Source organism: Scleropages formosus, chromosome 5, assembly GCF_900964775.1.
Source record: "Scleropages formosus chromosome 5, fSclFor1.1, whole genome shotgun sequence".
Lineage (NCBI taxonomy): Eukaryota > Metazoa > Chordata > Actinopteri > Osteoglossiformes > Osteoglossidae > Scleropages > Scleropages formosus.
The window spans coordinates 4,369,503-4,390,534 of NC_041810.1; the positions used below are offsets into that span (position 1 = coordinate 4,369,503).

Sequence of the window (21,032 nt, forward strand, 5' to 3'; positions counted from 1 at the left end):
TCTTATGATGGTGTTCCGATTCAATGACCTTGTAAGTCTGCTTAATCAAAAATGATAAATCCCATTATGCTAAGTTATATAAACGATAAGGATATATAAGCAATTATCATGCATGAATGTGCAGTTATAGAAGAGGGCTTTGTTATATTTTTCACTAGTTTTGTACATTGTTCTCGTTAAAATAATACTAGAGTTTAAAAATAATCTAAATGCTGTACAGAATTAGAATTATATTTTCATGCTGTGCCATTATTTTCACTTTCATATGTAAATCTGCTTTCTTTAGCTTTTTCTTTCAGTACCAGCAGAATACTGGAATTACATTTTTGCGTGCTAGCCATAAAGAAACAGAAAAAAAAAAAAAAAAAAAACACAAAAGAAATGTTCTGTAAGTTAAATAATGTGTATTGCAAATATAACACAATCACTGATAGACACAGTGATTGAGTCAATAATAAATTTGTTTTCTTCCAGCTGTGCAGCCAGTCGATGTTATTGTACAGCAGATGGGGCGGTCAGCATCAGATACTACACCCAAATGCCGGGACTCGAAAAAAAGGTTAATGGGGGTCATGGTAAGCAAAGGTCATTGTAGGTCACATATGTTGTCAGTTGAAGACTACCTGTTTAAGGATTTATACAGCTCTAGATGCTAATTTGTGCCAAAAAGTTTGATGATGTGAGTAAAGTTAGATCTCAGAAGCTTCCTAGGTTCAAATCCCATGGGGGATGTCAGTATCTTTGATTTCCGTGCTCAGTTCCCACGTGACGTTAGATTCCATCACATGGTTCTGAGGAGCTTTTAACCATGGTAACTGCAATCTGTGGAAACTCCCTTCATCACTGTGTTTGAAACTGTAGGGTTCAAGTCACATCATCAGAAACCTGAATGCAGCTATGGAAACTTTTAATGTGCTGATGAAATGTTACCTCCCTGAGGTGCTGAGTAATTAAGAACCTCATCAGTATGACTTGCCATCACAAACTAATTTATGTATTATATTTGTTCCTTGTGCTTAAATTAAATTATTCAAACTATTTCCATTAACTGAGCAGATAAGTTTTCAAAGCAGAAAAGAAAAAGGTGGGAAGTACCTTCTATGGACATTAATAGTAAGAGAACCCCCCCCCCCCCCACCCTGTTCATTCATTATCATAGTCCAGAGCCAATCCCAAAAGCATAGTGTGTAAGGCAGGGTACATCCTGGATGGGATGCCAGTCCATCACAGGACAATCTCACACACACACACACACACACACACAAAGGGCAATTTAATGTCACCAAATTATGTCTTTGAACTGTAGGAGGAAACCAGATTCAGCTCAGTATGGTGTTTTTTTTTTTTTTCCCTCAGGTATACCACTGTTCTATTTTATAATGTCAATATGGTGAAAACATGCAGTATTTAAATGTTGTGGGGGAGTATAAAAGTTTTGGGAAACTAACTCAAGAACAATTTCATAGGTGGAAAGGACACAAAGAAAAGGCAACATAAAATTACAATAAAATGCTACTTTTTATGTATAGACATATGCAGTATTTCCATTTCTTTCCAGGGTATATCAGATTAAAAAGGCAAGCCATTCATTAGTCATGTCCCTGCAAGGTCGCAGGAATCTGCTTCTCTACCTGTCAACAGCTATTGATTGAGCATGGGGTACGTAAACAGCATTCTCAGCAACAAAGGCCAAACCATACCCACTAGGTCCCACTCCCCATTGGAGATGTAGGTTGAGATGTCCACAGCCAACATCTGCAGGTCCAGCAGCCACCCGTTGTATGTCCACGATCCGAACTTCAGGTCACACTTCTGTACGTCGAAGGGGAACCAGCGGACGTCGATGTAGCAGGTACTCTTGAGAATTCCTTTGCACGGAAATAGGGGGGTTTCCTCAAAGACGCTTTACAGCAAACTTTCATTAAAGGTGCCCAGACTAATGTCATTCATTCATTCGTTCGTTCACTCGTTCGTTTGTTCGTTCATTCGTTCATTATCAATAACTACTCCTGAAAACATTGTAAGTCGCTTTGGAGAAAAGCATCTGCTAAGTGAGTAAACGTAAATGTAAAACAAAGGGTGTGAGGCAGAGCACACCATGGACAGGACACCAGTCTATTGCAGGGAAATCACATTTACTATTTAGCTGACGCTTTTCTCCAAAGCGACTTGCAATGTTAAGTTACAATTATTCAATTATAACTGAATAATTGTATTACAGTTACAATTACAATCAAATATAACAATTACAGTTATTATAAATCATATAGACACTCTCATTTATTTACTCATGAGCACAGTAAGGATAATTGAGAGTTAGCAGTTTGCCCATAATGCATGTCTGATAGCGTAGTGGTTAGAGTGACTGCCTTTGGTCCCAAAGGTTGCAGGTTCAAGCCTGACCTCTGGCTGTAGTACCCTTGAGCAAGGTACTTATCCTGAATTACTCCAGTAAAAATTACCCAGCTGTATAAATGAGTGAGTAATGGTGACCTTAACATTGTAGGTTGCTTTGGAGAAAAATGTCAGCTAAAGGAGTAAATGTGGGTGGAAACCAGAGCATCCAGAAGGAATCCACTTTAACATGCAAACTCCACACAGACTATGCCTAAGAGTGATTCCACACTTATTACCTTATAAGCCTGGATCTAACCTTGAAATGTAATTAATAACAACAACAACAAAGAGACACTCACCAGGTGGAATATACTGGCAGTAGCCTGAAGCGTTGACCAGGACATTGGTGTGAAAGGTGGCATCAAACCTTTCATCAGCACTGGGGAGGTAAGAAAGCAGATATTGTACCATTTATGTTGTTTTTCAGGGAAACCTGGAAAAAAATTACTGTCCAGTATTGATTATTAAAATAATATATAAATTCTCTCCAATGGACTAGAGTCCTGTGCAGGGCGTACGCAGCCCAATGCCCTATGCTTCCAGGTTAGGCTGTGGACCACCATGACCCTGCACTAAACAAGCCATTAATGAAAGTGATGTAAATAACTAACACTGATTGCACTGTGTTTTTGCTTTCTCGTTTCTTTTGATAATAAAGGAAATACTGGGTAAGTATTTGAATATTTAATTGAAAATGAGTTTCAGATCTCTGACTGTCAGGGAACAAATGGGGAAAAAGCTCTAATACACTGTTTTACAGGGCTCTATTCTATGGCTTTATTTGCATTACCATTAATTACTAATGATTTATATTAAAACATGACAAAATCAAAATTAGGAAAAATGGCTAGTCTCCACGGCTTTGTTTGAGACATGGAAAACTTAGAGGTTAGAAACAACCTAGAACTGTTAAAAAACCAGGCTGATACACACAAAGTATTACATGAAGGACATAGAACTGAGTGCACAAGAGCAGAGACGTCACCATGACCCAGCATTGGACTAATAGTTATTCATAATGAATGGATGGAGTACAGAAACTGACTTTAACCGTCTTCTGTGAATGACTGTCTGTGCGCACAGGAGATACTAATGAATGGATATTGGAGAAACTCCAAAACATTCTCTAATTTAAATTTCATTCGAAGCAATCATACATGCAAAAAAAATAAAAATAAGGACATTGTGCTCCACTGAGCTTTCTGGATGAAGAAATAGTCCAAAAAATAATATAAATTTTTCTATGAATTATTAATTAAATTAAAAGAAGAAAAATTTTGAAAGTATGCTCAGCACTGACAATAATGTAAACAATGTCATCGCCAACAGAATGTAAAAGCATTGTGGAAAGACTGAGGAATAAATTTCAATTTTATCCCACCACCTCAGCTAAATTACTGTGCATTTAAAATATTCCACAAAGCAAAATTGAAAGGGGAAAGATTTCAAATGGACACAACAGACCACAAGTTTGCTGAGAAGAAAATGAACCGAGTGGCACAGAAGCGATTAATTATTTAGGCAAAACCCTTGAAGCTTTAACCCAGTTCTTTAAATGCACTGTTTTCACACCTTCAAGACAATGTGATTATTTCAAAAAAAAAAAAAAAACTTGCTTACTTCTAATGTGTCCTACTTTTCTACAAACTTTGAATAATGTGTCTGAAATATGAGGACTGTTCCAATGACACATTTATTTATTCAATATTTATTTGTTTATTTATTTATAACCAAGTAACGTGAGATTCTTATACTGAGGGACACTACCGACAATTTGAAATTCTCTACTTCAAATACATATCCTGTGACATTTTTTGTGAGATGTAATGAGAATCAAAGTATGAAAAATATGCATTTTATAAAAGTATATTTCAAGTACCATTTATTGTGGGCAAATCAAAATTGAAACATTTTGACAGCAAAGGTTAAGGGTGCAATTCTCCATTAATGAAATGAAAACATAGTCAGGGCTTCTTAGTTTCACCTTCTCAATTATGAGTCAAGGTTGTACAGCATGCTTAAAATCTGCTCTAAATTGTGCTAGATATGAATAAGAAATCTTTGCTCTTCCTCTCTTTGCTGGCGATCGAAATTGCAGTAGCTGATGGAATGGATACAGTCGGTAACTAGATAGTGCACCATTATTGTTGATCTCATTCTTCCCTCACGACTCTTTTCACAGGGTTCATGCTTACGAGGTGTGAAGGACTTTCTTTCCCCCTTCCTTTACAAAACTGCACGGCACGTTCTCCTGACAGCGGTTACGACCTTGCAATTTAGGGACCTGGCTTCAAATCGTGCTCCTTTTTGTAGCGCCTTCGATCAACGTGGATGGATAGAAGTGGATTTCGGGAAGGTGCAAACATGGGGAAAACCATGCAAAACCCGACACCCACCAAGAAGCCCAGGAGCTGCAAGGCACAGGTTTTACCTGCTTTGCCCCGTGTCCCCTTAAGCAAAGTACTTCCCTTAGATTGGTCTAATGAAAATGAATCACCTGTATAAATGGGTTGATTTTTATACCTAGCCTAGTGTACAACCCAATCGTAATCAGATGCTCCTGAGAAAAGTGAAGAATTATATCTAATAATAATAATTACAGTAATATTAATAATAATAATAATACTAAGAAGAACAATTTCTACCCATGTGAGATATTATAATAGGTTGATTCTAAAAGTGGGATAAGTATATTTTTAATGTCATACTCAACGATGGCAACTAGCTTGCACATCAGAGACTTCCTACTTTTCAAAGATGTCTGGAATGTAACCATAAACAGACTATGAAACTGAAAAAATATGCACAGATTTTAAAGTTATGACAAGTGCACCAAAAAGACTGACACTTAGCACATCATTTCTTTCAAATAGTTGTCTGATTTCTGTTTGGAAGTTTAACTTATATATTTATATATAAAAGATTAATTTATTTATTTATTTGTTCGTTTTAAATCTACTTTGAAAGTTACACATGAAAGGAGAAGGAAGTACACAGAGATATGCATCAGCAGCATCAACAGCAGTAGCCAGATTTACTGTGAGGAAGCAAAACCATGTTCACAGTTGTGTTTATGGCTCCTCCTGTTTTTCTATGTTCAATACAATCGCATTGTGCTGTCATCTTGCACATTGTTTAAGTATAACTCGCCCTCTTTGCTATGTATATAAATTCCAAAGGTGTGTGTGTGTGTGTGTGTGTGTGTGTGTGTGTGTGTGTGTGTGTTTCAGAATCTTCAAACACACAGTTTGAAGCCAGTGTGTCAAGGACCACCCTAAAAGAGTAGAGTAGACGTTTAGTGTACAGATTGGTTGACCCAGCTCTGTCCAAAATTTCCAAGCGGAAGTGCGAAACAGGATCATTTCACTGAAGGAGAGTTGGGGCCAGAGGCGACATCAGAGAACCGCAGAAGACAATATAAATTTAATCTGCCATTTTGGGGGAGTCCGCATTGCAAATACTTCAAAACACCAGAGCAGTCATGGATTTACTGTATTTACCCTGGGGTGGGGAGGGGGGCTTAATCATTCCCTGAAAAGAATCCAGCTCTATAGATAAGTCTCTAACTGGGCATTTTCAATTCCTTTTAGAGTTTTGAGAAGCAGGATTGTAAGAAGAAAATCGAGGTGTGAAAATTAGCAGAAGAGTCATCAACAACCTTCGTTATACCGATGATATGTTACCGGCTGAAAGTGAAGATGATGTGAAACTCTGCTTGTCACAATCGAAAACCATCGTCTCAAGATGGTTTTGTACCTTAATGTCTAAAAGACAAAGATTCTCACAAGTGGTTAAATAAATAATTTCATTCTTCATAGAGAAGAAGTAGAAATAGTACACAAGTTCAGCTTGCGCGAATCCATAATCAGTAATGATGAGTCAAGCAGTTAAGGAATCCAATGACAAACCATTCTTGATATACAGCTATGAAGGACCTGGGCAAAATTCTGAAATGTAAAGATGTATCTTTGCATGCGAGAATTCTGCTTCCTCAAGCTCTTGTATTCTCAGTTATTTAATACTGAGAGGAAAGTTGGACATTGAAGAAAAAGACAGGAAGAAAATTATGGTGAAGAACACTATGGATACTGTGGTGGACTGCTCAAAAATGAATCAGCTGGTGTAGTGGAGTCAAAAATGAGTTTCGTTGGACACATCATGCAAAAAGACTGGTAATTAGAAAAAGACACCATGCTTGGTGAGACTGAAGGTCCATAACAAAGAGGAAGACTGGCAATGTGATGGATCATGATAGTCTGAGGCTGCTTTTCTGGTCACAGGGTTTGTAATCTTTACAAAGTCCATGTGAATGTCAACCAGCATAACCATCATAGTGTATTTCAGAAACATGTTGTTCCATTAGAGTTGAGCAGTCCTTTATTATTCAGATAACAGCCTGAAAAACACCTTAAAGTTGTGCAAGATCTATCTGTTAAAGAAAGAAAGTGAAGAATAACTCCTGCTAATGGAGTGTATACATGTATGTCAGTTATGAAAATCTAAATGTATGCCCTCAGGTGTACTCAAACTTTTGACTGGTACTCTACCTATTACAGGGGCAGCAGCCCTTCTCATAAAGTATCTCATTTTATGCTCTTATTTTAAAGTCTTCAACTTTAGTTCTACCTTTTTTTTTTATTTGGGCAGTAAATGGAAATGCTCGATGTGCCAATTCTCCCTGAGATAACAGAAAAAAAAAAAAAAAATTATTCTCAAGGTAAAACGACTGCTGTTACCCACAACCAAAGTTGGCAATTCTTATTCGACAAATACAGTAAAGATTGAAATGACTGTTGAGTGAGATGACAGTATGATGGGAAGTCGCATCATCAGTGGGCTCCTTGCATCATGAGCACAAGGTTCGAAACGTGATTCTTGGCATTATAAGAACCTTAAGATGGAGATGCAGTAATATTTCGGAAACAACAAAACTGTCTTAGGTTCGTTTCATGGAAATCTCTCCTTTAACAGCATCGTGTCAGCCGTGGAGTCCTTCAGGTTCCTGGGTCCTACAACCTCCCAGGACCTAGAGTGGGACACCTATATTGACTCCATCGTGAAAAAGGCCCAACGGTGGATGTTCTTCCTCCGCCAGATGAAGAAGTTTTACTTTCCGCAGGACGTGCTGATCCACTTCTACTCAGTTGTCATTGACTTTGTCCTGCTTTGGCTCGGCTACCAAATCGAACAGAAATAGACTACAAAGGACGGTCAAGATGGCTGAAAGGATCACCGGCACACCCCTGCCTACCCTCCAGGTCCTGTACAAGTCCAGAATGAGGATGTCAGTGCAACATCATCCAACCACATTTTGTAATTCCATTCTTTTTTATTTACTTTTTCTTAGGATTTACACTACTATTTATACTCTCATGTTTGTATACTGGGTAAATATGTTATTATTTATTTATTCTGTAATTTTGTGTCAGCTCTTTGTTGCCTGTAAATACCAGAATCACCTAGAACCACAGCAAATGCCTTGTGTGTGTCAGCACACTTGGCCAATAAAACTCATTCTGATTCTGACTCTGAATAAGGTGTCCTCAGAATGTTCGTTTCATTGCTCTGAATAAAAATTAAATTCGCAGCCTTCTGCTCCAGTTCCGTAATGAACGGGAATGTCTGCAGTTCACTTCTTTGCACGCCTCGTGATTAAGTAACTTTTTTAATTTAAGACTTTCCTGTATTCATGTTTAATATTTCTCTAAAATAATCCACAATTTTGGTCAACGTGGCTTTGTCTAAGTGAGACCTTTTGTTCGGCAGCACTGTGCAAGTTAATCCGTATAACTTTCAGGAAACGGGTAAAAAAGTGGACAACGAATGTAACCGGAAGGTGCACAGACTTCATAACCAACAGCGCAGGTACATTGTCATCCTATTCCTGCTTTAGCTATTAAATTGATTAGCAGTTTTAAGAACACAGTAGTAATGATGCGTTACATTTTTCACACGCATGCACACCACACAAACGTAGCCATGGAGTCAAAGCTAAATTCCTTGGTTCAAAATGAAAAATTAATGTCGGAAGTCGTTTAAAGTCAAAGATACAAAATAATCAACAATGGATGGAATAGCGATGGAATGATGGAACGAAATTATTTGGAAAATAATGCTGGAATGACCAGTGATGGACTGTGTACGAAGAGCACATGAATGTCAATTTTAGCATCACAATGTATACAATATACATGTAATAATGCCTCTTATTGCAACCCTTACTGAACACTACACTGCAAAATGAGTGATATATCGAAACTACCTGTTATCTGCTTCTCGGTGGACTCCTCCTAGTGTTCCGCCCTAGCCATCAGCTGCTTAATGTTGTGTAGCATCCCATTAGACAGAGTTTCCTGACTTTATTTTCATTTTCAGTGCGGTTATGGAGGTGTTATTTGTTTCCCTTTCTTAAAATAGCTTCTTTAGTAAATCAAGCCCGATGCCCTTTTTGTTGTCTTCAATTATCCATCCACCACTTGTTCTGAGCAGGGTCATGGTGATCCAGAGCCTCTTCTGGAAGCACTGGACAGACGGCTGAGGGTGATACACCCTGGATGAGACGCCAGTCCATTGCAGGCCGTTCACACCTAGAGTCACTCACCCATTCACACGCTAAAGGCGATTCAGCATCACTAGTCCACCTGACCTGGATGTCTTTGGACTGCAGGAAGAAACCAGAGCACCCAGAGGACACTCATGCAGACAACATCTAAACTCCACAGAGATTAAGTACGGATCCAACCCATGTTCTCTCACACCACCCAGATGCTGTGAGGCAGTAGCACTACTCACTGCACCCCCATGATATCCTTGCTTTTAGTTACAGATCTCAATGAACCTTCAGATATGAACTCATCACTTTGTATATGTAAATCAGTTGAGTTTAGTAGTGAGTAGCTCTGCATTAATTTATAACATTACAATATCTGTTATTGAGACTTGTAGCTCGTTGGGGCTGTTTGGGCTCAAACGTTATTCTCGCTGCTGACCTTAAAGCTCCACTTCCAAAAGAGACATCTGTCTTCATCTGCATTACGTAATCTTCACAGTATTGAAAGGCTGCCAGTAAAAATGATTACACTTGCCTTCACTCTGTCAGTCTGCTTCATTGCCTTGAAAGTCACTGCTTACAAATGATTTTTTTAGGATGAAACAAATGAATGTCTGCTAAGGGAATATGAATTAGCATTCTACTCTAATGCCTATTTGGGCTTCTTATGAGATCCTTATTCAGATTTTTTTTTTTTTTTTTACTGGAGTACATCTTAAAAGAAAGTTTATCTGAATCGAAATGTGCTTTTTATGTCTCAAAAACTATGACTGAAGCAGGAATAAATAATTTAGGAGAAATTTAAAAAAAAAAAAATAGGGAAACATGAAAGGACTAGAGAAGGAAAAACTGTGATTGATAATTTTGCACCGAAACCTCAGACCACAGCAAGTAGAATAGCAGCCTGAAATCAATCAAGACGAAGAAATGTGTGTAATGTCCTTACTTTACCTGTTGTACAAGAGGATGTCTGGCACCCAGACCTGATTGGATGGAAAGCGCAGATTTTGCACACCAGGGTAATGGTCAGGGTTCCAAGTGAGGTACACATCTGTCCAGTACTAGGAAAGAAAACAAGCCATGACATTTAAATTTATTTATTTAGCAGACACTTTTCTCCAAAGCAACTTCCAATGAACTCTATGTAGTGTTATCAGCCCACACACCTTATTCACCGTGGTGACTTACACCGCTAGATAGATTACTTACACTGGGTCACTCATCCATACATCAGTGGAACACCCTCTCTCTGTCAGTGAACCTGAACAGCATGTCTTTGGAGTGTGGGAGGAAACCAGAGCACCCACACAGACACGGGGAGAACATTCCCCACAGACTGAGCGGGGATTGAACCCACATCCTCTCGCACAACCCAAGGGTTGTGCCACCGTGCTGCCCATTAGGCAGTTCAATAATTATTGAATATCCACCCTAAATAATCCGACGCAACAATTAAAAACAAACTAATCTCGCAGTGTTTTAGACAAACTCAACAGAAGGTTGTGAGACAGATTTAATGTGTTTGCCTTTCATTTGTACTATGTTCTACATAATGGCTGTTCATCTGTGCCTCATTTGCATTGAGTGTCAAAATGTCTTTCATCTGCCCTCCTTTCCCTTTGCTGCACTATTCATGATTTATAAATCGAGAAATTTTCTACTGACTTTGAAAGACAAAGTTAATGCAAGGTTATATTTCATTAAATGGTCTAATGTTTTGTCTTGTTTATAAAAAGCCTCTCACAGTCGTAGACTAACATGGCTTAACATTCACTGTCAGGGAAAAAAAAATCAGTCTCATGGAAACTGAAAGCTTCTGGAGCTTTAATACTGTAGACAGTCTTTAGTGACACTGCTTGTTCTAATATGTAGAGGGAAAAAAGTGTAGCATCATTATCAAAATTTTTTTCTAATTTTGTTGATGTCGTTGAAGTGTTGTAAACACGTCGCACATTTCTGATTGAGAATTTAGATACTGGAAATGTTGAAAATTGAAAAACAGAAAAAATAAGTAGCTTAACATTGTAAGTAGCTTTGGAGAAAAGTGTCAGAGAATAATAATAATAATAATAATAATAATAATAATAATAATAATAATCAACAAACCAGAGCTACAGAAGGCTGAAAAGATGAAGCACAACATTAATTGGTAAAGTTTCCCACAACCCACTGAAGAGTTCATGAATTATTACAGTTAATACACACCATAATTAACGGTAAAAAAAAAAAATTGCCGTAAGTGAAAATATTTAGTAGATAAATGTAGCACCAATGTCCATCCAGATGGATAACATCCCTGTCTCAGTGTGATTGTGTCTGTTCCTCACATGGGAAATATATAAGTAAATACCATATGATGGATATAGGGGCATTAAAATAGGACTATTAGACAGGGACAGCTGGGAGTATGGTGGTAAGAGCTATTTCCTTTGGACCCAAAGGTTGCATGTTTAGTTCCCACCTCTGGCTCTAGCACTTTGAGAAGGGTATTTACCCTAAATTGCTAAATTACCCTGCTGTGAGAATGGGTAAATGATTGCAAGTACCTTAACATTGTAAGTTGCTTTGGGGAAAAGCATCAGCTGAATTAATAAATGTAAGTATAGTTAACAATTTAATATACAGTAATTTTTTTTTTAGTTTACAATGATTATGGAAAAGAGTTTTCAGCAAGTAAAAATCTGAAGATAAATGAATGGAAAGAAATCATACATAGCCCACCAGGTTATATAATTTTCATATATAATTTTTACTGTCCTCATCAGAAACCATTTAGCTTTCATTTCTTAGCTGATTATAGAAAAACCGAAGGTAACGGATACTGTGGGCCATGAAATTGTCCTGAAATCATTTGGTATCCTAAGCCAAGGCACACATTTGTGCTTTTTAAATCTCTACATTACAGCACACAAGGACATCTGACTTACCAACTGCAACCAAGCATTTGTAATGAGAACCTGGTTCTTCTCATCCTGGGGGGGGTGGAGAGGAGAAGAAGTTATGCCTTTTGGGGCCAGGGTGGGTGAAGCCACAAACAAACTACGATATTTAATAAACACACACACAGTAACTTTTAAGGACTCAAAATTAGATCCGAAGACAGAGGCTGCAACCAGCTGCTCCAAATGATTTCATCCCACAGGAAGTTCTGCTGACGGAACAGCAGGTGGGGAGATGCGATGGGAATCAAGCATATTATTTATGAAGAAAAAAATAAACAAGTCAGAGGGAAAAGGTCAACATGTCAGTCCCACTTTGACAGCTGCGACAATTCCCATTAGAGCTCCGATCACACAACAAAACAGCTGGCATTCTTAAACTGGCAGGAACAAAACAAAATCATTATGAGCATGATCATGAATATGATTGTTTTTACTAACATCATAAAAGAAACACAAAGTTAAAGGAACAGAAATCCTTATTCCCGTTACATATTGTGTGGTTTCCTGCATTATGAAGGGATGAGATCTCCACTAATTTTCACGATTTACATTAAAGGGATTTTAGAATCTTAAATTAAATAATTATAATAATAGTAATAATAATAATAATAATAATAATAATAATAATAATAAGAAGAAGAAGAAGAAGAAGAAGAAGAAGAAGCTCTGTTTAATGGGATTTGTAAATATTGTATATGGTTCACATGGTGCATGGCTATGAATATCCATCCATATGGAGTCATAACTGTGTATACTGTACATATCACATATGGTGTTTTGAATCATGACTAACATGTATCTAGTAAAAGTCCTAAAGAGGAGCAGAAGTTATTTGCGAAAAGCCAGCAATACATTTGTAGTGTACAAATAATTTCCCAGACTGAGGCCTTAATGTGCAGTTACTGTATGGGATGCCACAAGGAACTGAGCAATCTACCTTCACCACATTAAAAAGATGGTGTATACTTTACCGGGTTCAGGTACCCCACCTTCTTTAATGCAGTGCTGATGGTGTGAAAACAAGAAGGCTTTTTGTGCATCTTGCATGCGTCTAAGTCTGAGTACACCTGGGCAACCCAGACTTGTATGGGATAAACTAGACAGTGCTGCTTGAAAGTATGTGAATCCTATAAGGATGGTCATTATTCTTCTATAAAATATTAAAATAAGCATAAAATCTAAATCTGAAAAGAAATGATTGTTGATTGATTGATTGATTGATTGATTGACTGACTGATTTACCCCCCTGATTCTACTTACCTACTTGGTTTAACCAATGCAACTTGGGGTTCACGTATTTTTACACCTGCAGTACTTTCGTTTTTCTACTACACACACGATTTCCTCTAAAGCAACACGTGGAACTGATCATTACACACCAATCATGTCGGATTATGAAGACCGCATGTCATTAAAAAACGATTTCGTGGTAAAACTAAGGGACACAAGGGGTTCACATACTTTCAAGCAGCACTGTATATAGTCAGGAGTCAGAAGAATTTGACTGATTGTGCATATTTAGTGCATGTATCCTGTGCATTAGACAGGGATTAGAGTCTGCTGGGACAAGTGGTTTCAGACAATGTGTGTGTGTGTGTGTGTGGAGGCTGTTGGAAAAAAAAAAATATATATATATGTATGTATATATAGTTTATCTATACAAACTTTTTTTTTTTTTTTTTTTTTTTGCTGAAAACCACTAGTTTCCAAAAGGATCTTTGACAGTCATCTTATGCGTGTCCCTTTCATCCATGCCAACCAGGTGACATCCACTTAAAAAGAGCTTTTTCTCATGCAGTACATTAAAGTAATCCCAGGTAATGAAAAATGCAGGTTCTCAAACTTTGGAATGGGCCCTGGATGTCACTCAGCTGTACCTGCTTCCGTTTACCTGAAGACTGGGTATTTCAATTCTAACCACAAGAACAAGAATGCACCTAATTCAGAGATGAGAAAGGACACCTATCTTGACTCAGGTAACAGTACCTACCTTACACCACGCGTTGCCTGGGAGTTAGTAAACAGCGGACAAATATGCTTCCCTGCTGTCCATATTATTACGGGGGTGGACCGAGTCAACGTGTGGGGATCAGCGGCAGCCTGCAGGATTTCTTCCCTCGGCCCTGCGAAGGGAAGCTCTGCCTTCACGAGCATCATGCTGACAGGTCAGAGAGCTGCTTAGCTTTGAGCAACAGACAGCACAGCACGGCGTCTGAGCGCTACCACGGGCTTGCGTGTTCCTTGACACTCCTATTCAGTTAGGCTCATTCTTTCTCACCGATGTTGAACTAGTGAGACTGCGCCCCGTCCTCTTCCTTCATGTCTACTTAAATGAGGAAAAATTTGTTTTCTGCTCAAAGAAGCAGAGAAGTTCAACTTGGGGAGGGTGGTGTGTCTTTACTTTATTTTTACTTTATTATGTCCTATCAGGAATAATGTTGAAACTGTCAACTGTTGATGCTGCACCGTACACCTCATGCCATGGATTGCGTTTTCATGTCACATGAAGGGTCATATTAAAAGATACAATACTAACTAAGACAGGGTTTCAGTGGTACAGTCAGTAACACTGCATAAACTGTTCTGCCGGTAAACCTCTTCATAACTTTTTGTATTTAAGAAGGTGGATGCTTCATTATGCTGGAATGAGAGAGACATTGAAAAGGGGGATTGCAATGGAGAAAAGATTCATTTGCGATACTCATACTGACAGTATTCGTAGGGCCTGGGGAATGATTGATGTACGCTGGGAACCACTTGGCACGAACAAACTGTTAATCGTCTAAATTGGCAAATAGGTAACAAGATATCAGAGAGAAAAAGTGTGTCAGCGCGTCCGTAACGTAAGGCATTTTGTTAACATCGCAAGGCACGTTGGGCAACTTTAATCTTGGCTCCTGCATACAACCACAGGTCGTGTGAGATTTGTAAGCTATTGGTTCCGTGCCTCCCAAGGTTTACTGGACTGCATGAGGTGAGTACGTTGCGTCCGTTCGTTTTTTTCATTCGAAACTGAAAAACAAAATGCGACTCGCGATGCCTTTCTTCATTTTTTTATTTAATATTGAAATCAGAAAAACGAGAAAAACTGCTTCTTTTTTTTTCTGAGCGCGCACACACGGAAAAAGAAAAGGACTTGTTCATTCATTTTCTCTGTTTGTCTAATCATATAAAGTGTAGAACTCAAAATCTTACAATACCGAATATGACGAATGAAACGTACATCTCGTCATGCTCTATCGCCCCTGGCCAGCAAGAACTTCACGGTGCTTTTAACGCGTGTGCTTAATTAGTACTAAGATTCTTAAGAAGTAGCACCTGAAAAAACCTGCTGATCATTTTCCGGGTGGACACGTCATCCTCCCATCCTCCAATTGACCTCAAACAACCCCTTGTCCCAAGCAGGGGTCACAGTGAGCTAGTGCCTATCCCAGCAATACAGGACACAAGGCTAAAGAGAGAGGGGACACACTCAGGATGGGAGGCCAGCTTGTCACAAGGCACCCCAAGGAGGGCTTGAACCCTGACCCACCACACTCCTAGACACTCTGCTTGCTGCTTTTGAAAAGCACCTACTGATCCCTATTAATTTATGAATAACTCAGAGCGAAGCCAGCATGGTTGATGATGCCACTGACGGTTTATGACCACACGCACCGGGGCCTAACCCAGCAGCACATGGGGGCAAGGCTGGAGAGGCAGGGGACGCACCCAGGACAGGATGCCAATCTGCTGCAAGGCACCCCAAGCAGGGCTCGAACCCCAGACCCACCAGAGAGCAGGACCCAGCCAAACCTGCTGCACCACCGCACCCCCCCCAATAGATTATGCACGGTTTCAATTAGCTTACATCCGAGTTGTTCAAGAAAACCACCAAACGAAATAACTAAGTCAAAGAATAAGAGAGCAAAAAATTATAAATGAGGCATATTTAAAATATTTTACATTTTGAGGAAAAAATGGTTTTTAAACGTAGTTCATTCATAATTTGTTTCTCATTTTTAAAGCAAAAAACGAATGAACTCAATGTACACGGACCTGGGTGACACGGTCGTGTATTACATGGTCTGCAGGAGTCCTGATGGGATGCTGGTCATGTAGTGGTTACAGCTGTTGCCTTTGAACCCAAAGACTGCAGGGTCAATCCCCCCCTCTGGCTGTAGTACCCTTGAGCAAGACACTTACCCTAAAATTACTCCAGTAACATTACCCAGCTGTATCAATGGGTTAACAACTGTAACCTTAACATTGTAAGTCACATTGGGGAAAAAGTGTCATTTAAATGAGTAAATCTATCCTGCATTTTATGCACCTACTCGTGCAATGAGCATCGATGCTTTAGGTGGAAAGAAACAAAATAGGTTTACTTAAGAGTCACACGTTTGCAACTATGTCTCTTTCTCTTAACGTAATGAACACATTGTATTTTCGCTGAGATGTACGTCACTTTGGAGAAAAGCGTCTGTTAAATGAATAAATGTAAATGTAAATGCACAGAAAAGCACCAAAAGTGTTTTTGTCTCTTTCAAAGGCTGCATTCCGCTTTTGCATTTACCAACAATCTGAGGAAGGAAACAAACACATCTTTTAGTCCAACAGGAGTTTCCTCGTAAGAGTGTTTGGCATCTGCAGCATAATTTTATTGCTATACATACAGCCACAAATAATAATATTGCCAAAAAAACATTCCACCGCCATGCACAATTATGGGCCTGGTATAAATGTTTATTAAAAAAATTATTATACAATCATGATTTAAAAAAAATAGTTAAACACTAATAAAAAGGTAAAATATCACTGTTTTTGCAGAATTCCCTGAAAATAATATTTCAGTGGTTTTAACCTTTTGGGTAGGGGGTACGCAGTTAAAAAAGGCGCACATATGCAAGTAACTGTATGCATAATTGTTTCAGGGAAGTTGTTCCACTTGGTCCGGTTTGGATCAACTCACCACGTCGATGATCTGCAGCAGCGTCATTCCCAGCTCCACCAGGATGGGCGCCGAGTCATTGAGGACCGGCCTTTCAAGGCGTGTGTAGTTCTCCATCAACTCCTTGTACAGCTTCCGCTGGTATTCCCCCTGGAGAGATCCTACCACGGTGCAGAATAGAGGAGGACACATTGCTCATGGCAAGTGGAATAGAAGGCTAAATAGATTGCAAAGTGGGTTTAGACCAACAGACACAAAGGTCTGATTAAAACATTGCACAAAAACGTGGATACCTGAACGAATCATCTTTGTTTGGTTGGCAGTTAGAGCCTCACTGCATGTTGTTCATGTAGACATGATGTTCTACCAGCTACCAATTCTACTAGCTTGCAAGATTCTTCAAAATGTAAAAACCCATTATATGTCTTTTGAAGGTGTTCAGGCAACTAATAAGAACTTCCATGAAGTCATCATCATTAGCATGATGGCTTCCGAGCTGAACGTATCACCTTGACAGTTAGAGCCTCACCACACGTTCATGTAGACATGATGTTCTACCAGACATGACATGATGTTCTACCAGCTACCAGTTCTACTAGCTTGCAAGATTCTTTAAAACATAAAAACCCATTATATTTACTTGAGTTAATGATTGATTTCACAATCGCTGCATTAAAAACTTGTCTTTTGATGCTGAGCCCTTTATTGACATCACTTTTGCACTAATGATTCAGAATTAACAAGTTGTGGAAGTTTTCCTGAGTTTCACATTTCCTAGGAACCGTTTTAAAATAATATTGTAGTATATTTAATCAAGATCTTCTTTCTCCTAGACAGCTGAGAGCTGTTGCTTCTCTTGAGACATAAAACGTAAGGTGTAGAACAAATTATTAGAATTCCATGAACTACAAAACCCCCTCTCTCTTTTTCGGAGCAATTATTTTCATTTTCTTTTTATCTACAGAAATGCCCTCTGATTTGCTTCTTTAAATCTTTAAGCGTATTTTAGAACCATTTTTAACGGAAACCACAGTCAGTGAACATGAAAGGGCTGATTGTTCAGTGGAGATCTGAGAAAACAGTGCGGAGAGAACTGGACGGTGAGAGTTAAACATACCGCTGATTTCCATCATGCGTTCATTTAGAAAAACAACAGAGCCATGCAGGTGCTGCAGGGATAAATATTTAGTATTATAATCCGTTGGACACTGTTTATTGAATGGAACGTTACCAGGACAAGAGTGTACATGGAACTGCTCAGTTGCTTTGCTGGTTTCCATAGGTTGGCCTGCAACACTGCAACTTGATAGCAGTACCGTTGCACTGAATGTCTTGCTCTAAATCTATATTATTTTGGGTGAGGAGGACTGAGAATGCCTGGCTTTCACTTCCTCTCTTCAAGAAATAGCAACTAATAAGAACATCCCTGAAATCACCAGCACGATGGCTTCAGATCTGAACATATCAACTTTGTTTGGTTGACAGTTAGAATCTCACTACAATTACATTTATTTGTTTAGCAGACACTTTTCTCCAAAGCGACTTCCAATGAACTCTATGTAGTGTCATCAGCCCACACACCTTATTCACCATGGTGACTTACACTGCTAGATACACTACTTACACTGGGTCACTCATCCACACATCAGTGGAACACACACACTCTCTAACTATAAGTGAACCTGAACAGCAGGTCTTTGTACTGTGGGAGGAAACCAGAGCACACCCATGCAGACACAGGGAAAACATGCAAACTCCACACAGACTGAGCAGCAATCAAACTCTGATCTTCTCGCGCCAGTGAGGTGTTGCGAGACAGCAGCACTACCCGCTGTGCCACCATGCCGACCGTGAGTCGCTGCTTTTATCCCTGAGGGGGTATACCCTGGATGGGACACCACTCTATCACAATAAATTAATATCACGAAATTTAAAAAAAAAACTTTTTTCAGCATGTGTTTCTTAATAGACACACTTTTCAAATTCTGCCCCTGGATTTATTTTACAACTAAAATGGAAAAATTCTTTTTGACAAGAAAATACCACAGAGAGAACGGCTCTGTAATTGCTGTGGGCGCCAATGAAATGCCTTTGAAATTAATAAGAATTACATGAAAGACACAAGTTTCTCTTAACACTGTGTGCTGCAAGCCAGTTCCATCTAAAGTTAAGTAATGAGCTTCTGACAGCAGTATGACAGCTGTATAAAATGAAATAGAGCTACATCATGTTAACTTTTATTTGTCATTTGCTAAATAATTGGATTTTTTTTCTTTTCTTTATTTTATTTTATTTACGTAAGTCATTTAGGTTAAAGTATGACTTTGCACCTCTTGGTGCCTTATGATGGCAGTTCCTTAACTATTGTATTCATTCTATTCTCCTTCTCTGTCCGCCCATAATGAAAAGCCTGTGTCAATGTTGAGAATAGACAGCTACAGAGCTAGGCAAACAGGTGGTTTAAAGTTGTATGTACGATCACACTCTGACAGCGAAGTGGAAAATAATGTTGTAGTTAAAACCATAATTAAATGTTTTTTTTTTGTTTGTTTTTTGTTTTTTTTGTGAATTGCAAGGTCCTCAAGGAGGCATAACTCAGTATTCAGCCAGCGCTCCCATAAAGTGAGCAGTGAAACTAACAATAAAGTTTTATCTCTCCCAGTGCTGTGATTCATTTTATTACCCAAGCCATAAAATGATCTTTCACACAATTCCTCACTGTACATCGAGACATCGAATCTAACAAAAAAGTGAAACATTGTGAGTGATTCATATATTTACGATGTACTTTTGTTTTACTTTCCACCACAAAAATAATCATAATAATTACGATCATGGTTGAAATAATGATGGTTTAATAACAACTGCACATAGAAGGCATTCCGGATTCATCTTTCATCCTTGAAAATGTTTACAAATATTGCGAATATGCTGTTTCAAAGGGGAGGGGCGCTATTTAATACTGTAACATGACAGCAGTGCATTTTATTTCCCTCTTTATTATTAGTAATTCGTTGCTTGAAATTGTTCATAGGAACGAGGATGACGAACAACAAAAAAAAACAAGGATGTCCCAGGCAAACTTGATGTGATCTCAGTAGGAGTATAAACAAAACTCCAGCAGTCTGCACTCTTCTGTCATTGTATGGAGCAGCTCACAGCCCCCACAAGCCTACAACAGAGCACCTGCAGTAGGGCACACATTTCCCTCAAGGTTGTTTCCATGGCAACTCATACGCAACATACAAAGCTCCTGCTGTTTTTTGCTTCTTTTTAGGTCTTAGGAAAGTGTATTGTTCTTTCCTTCTCTGCCTCCAGGACAGAAATAAAGCATGCTCAGGCACAATGGGTATAGATTCCACGTGTACCATGATCTGTATTAAAAAGCCAGGGGTTGAAAACGCCCTGAATTCTGGATTAGTTGGAATCACAACCGATGGAACCCAAGTGTTTCAAAACAAGGGAGAGAAACACGAAGGATGTAATGATGGGGGACACATACAGATTGGTTCTCACTCACTCACTCACTCACTCACTCACTCACTCACTCACTCATTTCGCCTATCTCCTTGGCCAAGAGTCTGGGAGTAACGATTCACGCAAGTCTGTCGTTCTCTCAACATATCGAGGCCACAACCCCGTCCTGCAGATACATCCTGCATAATATTCGTAGAATCCGTCGCTACCTCACTACTGACTCCGCCCAACTACTTGTCCAGGCCATGGTGACTTCCCGTCTGGACTAGTGCAACTCTTTCCTGTGTGGCCTCCCTGCTACTGTCATCAAACCTCTGCAGCTTCTACAAAATGCTGCTGCACGAGTTGTGCTTGATTTGCCAAAGCGTTCCCAGTATCTCCTCTACTCATTTCTCTGCACTGGCTTCCTATAGCTGCCCGAATCAAATTCAAAACCCTGGTTACTGTATACAAATGCATCAGTTGAACTGCTCCTAGCTATTTGCAAGACTTAATCAACCGCTGCACCCCAGCCAGGCCCCTTCGCTCGTCTACTTCTGCTCGCTTGGTGGTCCCGAGCACGAAAGGTAAAGCTCGGAGGTTCTCGGTTCTGGGTCCGTTGTGGTGCAACGACCTTCCCCTCTTACTCAGAACTGCGGAAACTTTGTCTATATTCAAGAAGAGTCTGAAAAGTCACCTTTTCCAGATTCACTTCGCCCAAGATCTCTCCAGCTCATTTACGGTGTAACTGTTCACG

General features: G+C 39.2%; 1 protein-coding gene across 1 annotated transcript in view; it reads right to left on the reverse strand.

Annotated features, from left to right (window-relative positions):
• LOC108930764 (neuronal acetylcholine receptor subunit alpha-7-like) overlaps positions 1–21,032 on the reverse strand; it is a 35,357-nt gene that overhangs the window by 4,575 nt on the left and 9,750 nt on the right. The window contains exons 4-8 of the mRNA XM_018746173.2: positions 16,841–16,980; positions 11,875–11,919; positions 9,899–10,008; positions 2,697–2,776; positions 1,701–1,868 (exon numbers count right to left, since the gene is read on the reverse strand). Of these exons, the coding sequence (XP_018601689.1) occupies positions 1,701–1,868; positions 2,697–2,776; positions 9,899–10,008; positions 11,875–11,919; positions 16,841–16,980 (543 nt within the window). The remainder of the gene's footprint in view (positions 1–1,700; positions 1,869–2,696; positions 2,777–9,898; positions 10,009–11,874; positions 11,920–16,840; positions 16,981–21,032) is intronic.